The following is an 8,105-nucleotide window of genomic DNA, read 5'->3' as shown; positions in this document are numbered from 1 at the left end:
GTAGTTACACCATGATTTGAATGGGGGTGTGGAACTGGAAGCCCATACCAGCTATGAAAAAGTTACCATGCCTCTCACCCCCTCCTTTTCTTACTGCCACTATCCCCACATCTGCCACTTCACTGCCACTTTTGATGGCCAGAATCACTTTCCCTATCCCCTTCTTTGAAGGCTTCTACACTGTGGGACAGACTGTAGTGTTAGGTAGGCATCTTCCATCCCACTGAGGCATGGCACCCGCAAACTTGCCAGAGTCCCCTTCCAAAAGGCTGACATGAATAGAGTCTTTCTGCTCTATCCTAGTACTTTACTGAGAAAGTTGAATAGCAGGAGACAAGAAAAAGGTTCCTGGCTTCCAAGTCTGTTTTCTCTACTTTAGGAGTGGAGATGCTACAACCTTCTCTGGGAAGGAAGTGTAAGGTAACCAAAAGGTACAGCTCATCACTAGTTCCAAATCATCAATATTTAATTTGATACACTGCCCATCCACTGCTTCACTGAAACTGCTTCACTTCAGGCCAGAGCTTACACGCTGACTCCAACCTGAATCACAGGACCTTCAGCTGTCCCCAGCAACCCATGGATGCTGTGTGGGAGAGCAGATTTCTGGGAACCATCTTCATCTCCTGGCGGTCCCAAGGTACACTTGTCCAACTGGTAACCTGCAAAGCTCCTGCTTGGGTTGTTGGAACGCTGCCATCCCTTTAGAGACCTGGAAGATCAGGGCTCTACAGTCTGGCTCTGGTTTCCTTTGGAAGACACTTTCTGCCTGCTGGGATCTGAGGACCAGCAGACTGGTGGTCCTCTTGCTGCGAGGATATCTGCAAGGCAAGGTCTGATAAGGAGAGGACGCATTTTTTTGTGCCCAACAGCCATAGCTGAAACCCAGTAAAACAACCCAGGGCGGTTCTCACACAAACACACACGCACACCCTTCTCAGGCTGTTTCCCCAATGGCACTAGCTCAACTCACAGCAGACGCTTCTCCCTGCCGACGGCTCCCCTCTCCCCTTCCGGGGGAGAGCAAAATCTCCCACCAACCCGTCTCGGTTCCGAGCTGTGAAGTTGTGTGTATGTAAGTCAGAGCTAGTCAGAGCACCGCTTCTTTTCCCCCTTCCTTTCCCTTCTCCCCTCGCTTCGCTCCTCCGCCTCTTCGCCCCCCGGGAGGCCGCCGCCCGCGCCCCCGTCGCTCCCTCCGGAGCTGCGGCCTCGGCGCCGTCAGTCAGGCGGCGAGGGGGCGGTGGCTGGAGGGGGCGGGGGCCGGCACCAGAGGCACCGCCCCCTGCTGCTTGAGGAAATGGCTCTCACGTGAGGGAGGCGGCAGCGCCGGGCTTACCCTGCCCGCTGCCCTGGGAGGAGGCGCCAGCGGGTCCTGGGGCCGTCTGCGCCATGCCGACCAGCTTCACGGTGGTGCCGGTGGAGGCGCAGGGCGAGGAGCGGGATGGGCAGCGGCAGGAGGAGGAGGAAGAAGAAGACGAGGAGAGGGACCGGGGCTCCGGTGAGAGAGAGGGGAGCGGGGAGGTGCCGGGGACACACACACACACACGCAGTGCCTGAGGACGGCGCCGGCGGGGTGGGTGTGTGAGCGAGCAGGGTTTCCGCGTGGAGCAGGGGGTCTCGCCGCCGGAGGGCTCCTGCAGCCTGTGGAGGGGCCACATCGCCTCTCCGCAGCGGGGGCAATACCGGGGCTACCTGTCCAGGTGGAGAAGAGCGCTTCGGGAGAGGGCGAAAGTCCGCCGCCTGGGGTGGCCGAGACCTTGTTCCTCTTTGTTTCCGCAAGCTACCGCCGCTGCCCGAAAAGAGGAAGTGCTCCTGGGCGGCTCCAGCCGGGGGAGAGGAGCAGCCTGGGGGCGGGCGCGGCGCCCGCCCGGGGCGATGTGGGGCGGTCAGTCTGCCGCCCGCTTTCGAGGGGGAGCGGAAGTAACCAGTGCCGCTGGTAGCTCAACAGGCAGACACAAAACCTCTGCTAAACAGGCAAGTCCTACCTCCTGGAGCTCGCTAGAGAGAGATGTAGGAGAGCTCTAATTCAGGCTGTGGAGAAGAGCACAGCCACACCTGCCTCGCTCCAGGTGTTTGTCCAGCCATGTACTTTTGCACCAGCGACCGTGTTGTGTTTTGCTGCCTGGTGGCAAGGTGTTAGGCGCCTTGCCTCCTGCTAGGCCTCGCCCCTGAAGCCGCCCTGGGGGAGCAGAATCAAGCCTGAGCTAGGAGTTGGGGCATCACCAGCGAGGGTCCGGTCAGGGCAGCGGGACAAGTATGTGTCTGCAAGTGGTGGTGGGGGAATGAGTGCTTTTATCACTTGGATGATAAGGTGCTGCTAAGGAAGCAGTAACTCTTTCTTCCTTTGGCTCAGAAGCCCTTAACACTTCCTCTTTCCGAAGGGTGTTGCAGTGGCAATGCCAAGTATGGTGCTTGAGTCACTGCTAGCACTCTGAGAGCTAGTTGGATTTTGCACTTGTCTTTTGGGTGTTACAATCCATACTCATTGTTAACGGTTTGGGGGTTTTTTAGATGTTAGATGATAACAGGTGAAAAGATGGGTTTTTGTAAGAGGCAGTTCCTCATAGTGGTGGTTTCTCCCTTTCGTGGTGTAGATCACAGTTAAGTAAGGCTAATACCATGTGATATTGCATGTGAATGTAAAGAGATGAAAACAGATTTGGCAAACTTAAATGTATTTACATTATTTTTATTTCTTTTTTGCACAAAGACTCTTTAGGAAGACAATCCATTAAAACCCCAAGCAGACAAAGCTGGGTGGCTTTCTCCCAGAGCTTTGTCCTATCAAACCCCTACCTACCTGTAAAAGATACATACTACATGTAGTTGCATTTCTTTTGGTATGTTCAAGCAGTGAGCAAGGGTTCTAATAACTGCCACTTTTTTTTTTCCCCCAAACTAAATGGAATAGAAAAAATAGCAAAAAAACCAAACTGTTGCCACACTTTATACTGTACTGGATGGATGACAGCAATACAGCATTAATCTGTTTGGGTAGTTTTCCTTATGGTAGAAGAGCTAGCCAGAAAGGCATGGAGTGTCATGTTTGGTCACATGGCGTCTCAAAATACTGGAAATACATACAGGCTTAGTTAGACAGGAGCTGTTAGACCATGCGTAGCATGTGGAAGGCTTGGAACATCTGGAGATTTTGGGAGGGTGAGGGAAACAGTGGAACTGGCACTCCTGTAGTGGCTTATTTCTAACCTTTAGGGTTGTGACTAAAAAAGAAGAAAAAGAATAATTCTTCATGCAATTAAGTAGAATTTGTGTGGACTAGCAGTTATATTTGCAAAATGTTTAAACTATCTACAGTTCTGGATCTGTATCACTTAAGTGGATGAACTTAGGTATGACTCTTCCTGTTAATGTGCCTGTAAAATAGGGAGCAGAGGGGAAAACACTGAAAAGAGAAGGCTTGTAAACAAGATATAGTCAGAGAGCTCTGACTTCGTTAAGACATTAAATACCATACTCAGATACGGAGGTTTGGGATGTGAACCCGATGTTGCTTGATGTTGCCTCAGGTATTATATGGATGGTCATGGTATGTAAACCTGTAATGGATCAAATTAAGTTAATGCTGTGTAATCAAATAATTCTCATTGACTCATTCTTCTGAAAACTTTAAAGAATTCTAAAATATTAGTACAGCTAAAAGCTGTTAAATCCATCTAAAAGCCTGCTGCCTTGAAAAAAAGGCTAGGGTGTAAATATTTTCTCTCCTGCCCTTTTCCACATCCCTGAGTTCCCTTCTGTTTTCCTGCACTTGACCTTGGTGTTCATCAGACACTTCAGGGAGCTGGGTCAACATGCTAAACTGGCAGAAAACTAAACTGCAGAGAAAAAAAAAATACGCTTCCCCTGTTTTGGAGTTCAGGTGAGTGAGTGTTGCAAAAAGTCTGCGAATGTCTAGAGTTGTGTTAAGCTGGGGGGACAGGTAAAGCTGAGAGCAGGGATGGAAGTGAAAAAAGAGAGAGAATGGGAACTTCCCCTTTGGCTCACCCTTAGCCTATACAGCTCTATACAATTTTGTTCCGCTTTTCTGGGAATCTAGAACTTTAGCAGTTTTGATTGACGTGTCTGGCTTAAAAACCAAGTAGGTGTTCTGGAACTCTTGAGTGCACTAGAACCTCGTTTAAAAAAAACCAAACAAACAAAATCCCCAGAAAACAAACAAACCCCAGCTGAACCAAAAACCAAATCAACCAACCAAAAAAACCCAAAACAAATCCCACCACTAAACCCACAACACTTGTTTTGGAGGGAAGTAGACTGTATGCTGTTTAGCCATTAGATTACCACTAAAGTAATTCTGGTATTTTATTAGCAAGGCACTTATCAATTATTCTGTGCGTTTATCCCCTTACACTCACTCATACCTGGCACTCATTTATGTGATAATGGACTAAGCTGAGATGTTCTTACTCTATGTTCTTCACTCCTTCATAGTCATCTGAAATTCTGTAGCCTTGTATTTTCTCAGTTATGTGACAGTTATGTGTGAAGAAGGGGAAGACTTGGGTGAGTTGCTATTCGCCCAGATTACAGCACTGGCCAAATGGCCAAAGTAGTACTTGGGAAGAGCAGGGTGGTAGAGTGGAAATTAATGCTTGAATTGAACAATATAATTGGGGGTTGGAGCCTGCTAACTCAAATAATGGACAAAGTATCAGAAGGCATATGTGCCAGTGCAGAAGCATGTGTCTGTGTCTCTTAATGTGTTTATAGTACACTACAAGTGAAAGGGTAGTCAGGAAATAGTAACTAGTTGAAGAAGAGGAGGAAACAGGGAGTCTGTTGTAGGCAGTAATGGATGAAATTTTAAGAGAAATTCTGGCTCTGACTTGTGTTGGGGTTTTTTGTTTGTTTTCTTCACACGTATCAGTAAGTGACTGTCTATTGGATAGACCTGTCCAAACTTTGTAAAGTCGATCAAATCTCTATTTCATCAGTAGCTCTGCATGTCAGGTGTTTCAAAGCATAACTAGTGTTTTTAGCATCCCATAGTATTATTTACCTAGCCACAGCAGTGTCTTATTTAGAAACCAATGTGAGAGCTAACTCCTACAAAATATTTTTGAATTGAAGACAAGGAATATCAATCACAAACCTGGTCATCTACCAAGAAGTCATCACATAACTAATGAACCACGGATGCTGTGTATTTCTATAAAATGCTAATTCTTGAGGCAGGTGTGTGTATGTCACTCTCTAGATTACTCAAGCTTTTTATAAACCTTGTTTCATCTTAACTCTGTCACTGTTTTTTTCCAAACTGCATACTCTTACTTAGTCATTAGTGATTCTTCACTTGGAAACTGTTTCATACTTACTGTTCTACTTTCTGTCTTTCTCTGAACTTTTTCCACTTCTGTCCATTTTGAAATTGGGGAAGTTCCAGAATTTCATTTGATAATCAAGTTGTGAACAAACAGTGGTGTGTGTGATTTTTGGTTTTGGTGAGGTGTTTTTTGTGTGGTTTTTTTTTTCTTCCCCATACTGCACTCTTCTCCCTTTTTTTCCTGATGTTCAGGCAGTGGTTTGAAAAGTGATTATTGAACTGGTGTTTTTATGAAACAGTCTTAACCAAACTATCCCATTCATGAGCGGTAGTGATCAGCTGCAGCCCAACTGGTTTCTGATTGTTTTCCTTTGTGTATGTATCTATCTGCTCTTAAACTTCTACATCAAATTTTGCCTGTTAGTTTAACATTCATGTAGTCTTGGAGATCTGCAGTGCTCCAAAGTTGGCCTGTGCCTTGACTATCCTGAATAACTTCAAACAGTTTCAAATTGTCACATCTCTGATCATCTTGTGTTTTTTACTTTTGTTGATGTTTTTTATTAATGTGGAACAGCAAGTGTCCCAGCAGAACTTCAGTGACCATCTCCATTTCTGAGACCAGACTATATTTGTCTTCTACTTTCTTACTCAATTATTTACCTGTGGTTTATCTAATATCTTCTCTTTTATTCTATGGCTGCTTTAGCTCCTTAAGTATGTTCAGAGGAGGACTTCATCAAAAGCCTTTTGGAGATCTTGGCAGACTGTATAAATTAGGTTTCCATTATCCATGTGCTTGTTGATTTTTATTTTTTATTTTTTTTTTCAGAAAACTATTTTAGTCATGTGAGACAGAATCTCCCTGTACAGAAGCCACATTGGTGGTTCTCCCATGTCACCCCAATGTCTTATTGTATAATACAATGTTGGGATGGAAAAATATTATTCCTGTTGCAGATAAATGTGTATCTGACACTTAATCATAGGCATGAGAGCTATACACAGGAATTTTCTTTGCCCTGAGGGGCATTGGCTGTCCAGGTCAACTCCTGATGTATGCCCAGCTCTGCGAGGTACTCTGATCCATTTGCTGTTTAACATAGCTACCCTTATCATCGTGAATGTGGGTGTTTCTGTTTGTTAGTTGTTGATAGCTCCAAGGGAAATGAGGGCAAATAAAGGAGGCAGAGTTAGGATAATAAACTAAATAACTTCACTGTGGAGTAAGTGGTTGCTTAGCATTTTGTAACTGTTCAAACATTTCTTTTAGACTGTTGCAGTTTTGACCTTTTTTTGTGGTGGAGAGGATCTTAATGCTTGAAATAGCAAGTTATTGTTTTTACTCCATTGTGTTAATTTCATGTGAAAGAAATGCTAACATTCTCTTACTGTACTTATTGCCTAAGAGCTAAATGTAAATAATTCTAGTCATAAAACAACTTTTAAAGTAGAATATTTCAGAAGAAACTAACATCAAATATAGTGGTATCAAACCTCATAATTTTAGATTCTCTGATCCTGTAATGAAAATATTATTACTGAGCTTTTTGATCTCTTATTGCTGATTTTTCTTTTGATAATACTTTTGCAGCCATCAGAATATGAGTGAGTAAAGGTCTTCTGGTGTAACTGTTTTACTGTTTTTTCGTAATGGAACTGTGCTTGTAATGTTTTGTTATTTTATAATTTTAAGATGACCATTATCCTGTGGAAGCTCACAGGTAAGCATTGTAAAGGATGCCTTTGGTAAAGGATACAGTTTGTTACTGCATAGCAGATCTTACTAGCTGCTGCTGGGGGGGAAAGGGTATTTCTATTTTCCCCAGTGCTACCTCTTGTGAACTCTTTCAGGGAACCAAACTGGCAGGAGACTAACTATGACAGGAAAAAAAGTTTATCTCTAAAAAGTTGTTTTAAGAGGCTTTATTTCCTTGAATCAGCTCATTGCAGAATAGGTATTGTTCCACACCCACACAGAAAGAAGACCACCCCTTTTGGCGGCACTAACCTGATTAATTTTTCCTGCATCTTTGACCTATGTTGTTGCTTTACATAAAAATAGCTACTAAAGCATGGGGAATGAAACAATTAGTGCTATTTTTATTTGCTCTCCAGACTAATGAAATATAGAATGTTATCACAGGGGACTTACTTTCTCAATCGGAGTAGAAATATTAAGCTTGATGGTGTTGTGTGCTGTTATCTGCGCCACTACCCCCCCCACACCCAACAAAATGCATTGTTTGGTGTAAATGAATTCTTCTACCAATTTAAATGGATTCTCCTACCAATTTTATTTTTTTCCCAACATAATCCTTTGTGGCTTATGTGTTATTTCTTACATAATCAGATATATTTCTCTTTCTACTTGATTCAATGTACCAGTTTAACAAGGAGCATTTCTGGTACAGACTGTAATTTGTATAACTGCAATTATTTGTATGCCATGGCTTTGTGACCTGACCAGACAGTAACTAGCAGAATTTTAATTTGGCTATGTTATGGTTTGAGAAAACACATAACAATTTATTCTTGCTTAGACAATTATTCTATGACCCAGTGACCCCTCCCCACCTGGAAAGGGTGATCAGGAAAAGCAAGGAAACACCAAGGTTGAAATATAAATAGAATTAATAGGATAAGATTAAATAATTAACAATAATACTAAAGAACTAGTATTAATCCCAATACTAATATATGATATACAAAAAATATACTCAGCCAATTATAACAGTAGGAAGCTGTGCACTGTGAGCAGTGGATAGTAGATGTTGGACACTGAGAGCACAATGGCTTCAGGAGGAAGTGAAAGCCTCAG

The 8,105-nt window shown here is 43.8% G+C and overlaps 1 protein-coding gene across 5 annotated transcripts in view; it reads left to right on the top strand.

Annotated features, from left to right (window-relative positions):
• The first annotated feature begins 1,248 nt into the window (after positions 1–1,248).
• The window catches only part of SLC12A7 (solute carrier family 12 member 7), a 74,769-nt gene continuing 67,912 nt past the window's right edge, over positions 1,249–8,105 (top strand). For 3 of the 5 annotated variants that reach the window (XM_074575660.1, XM_074575659.1, XM_074575658.1), the window contains exon 1: positions 1,250–1,498. In XM_074575660.1, coding sequence (XP_074431761.1) covers positions 1,390–1,498 — 109 coding nt within the window. In that variant the 5' untranslated portion in view covers positions 1,250–1,389. Of the gene's footprint in view, positions 1,499–8,105 lie in introns of all 5 variants that reach the window. The other 2 variants (XR_012585575.1, XM_074575656.1) reach the window with 1 other exon arrangement.

Source organism: Larus michahellis, chromosome 2, assembly GCF_964199755.1.
Source record: "Larus michahellis chromosome 2, bLarMic1.1, whole genome shotgun sequence".
In the NCBI taxonomy this organism is placed as follows: Eukaryota; Metazoa; Chordata; class Aves; order Charadriiformes; family Laridae; genus Larus; species Larus michahellis.
Note: the sequence above shows the minus strand (reverse complement) of the source record. Positions and strands in the feature narration are given on the sequence as shown.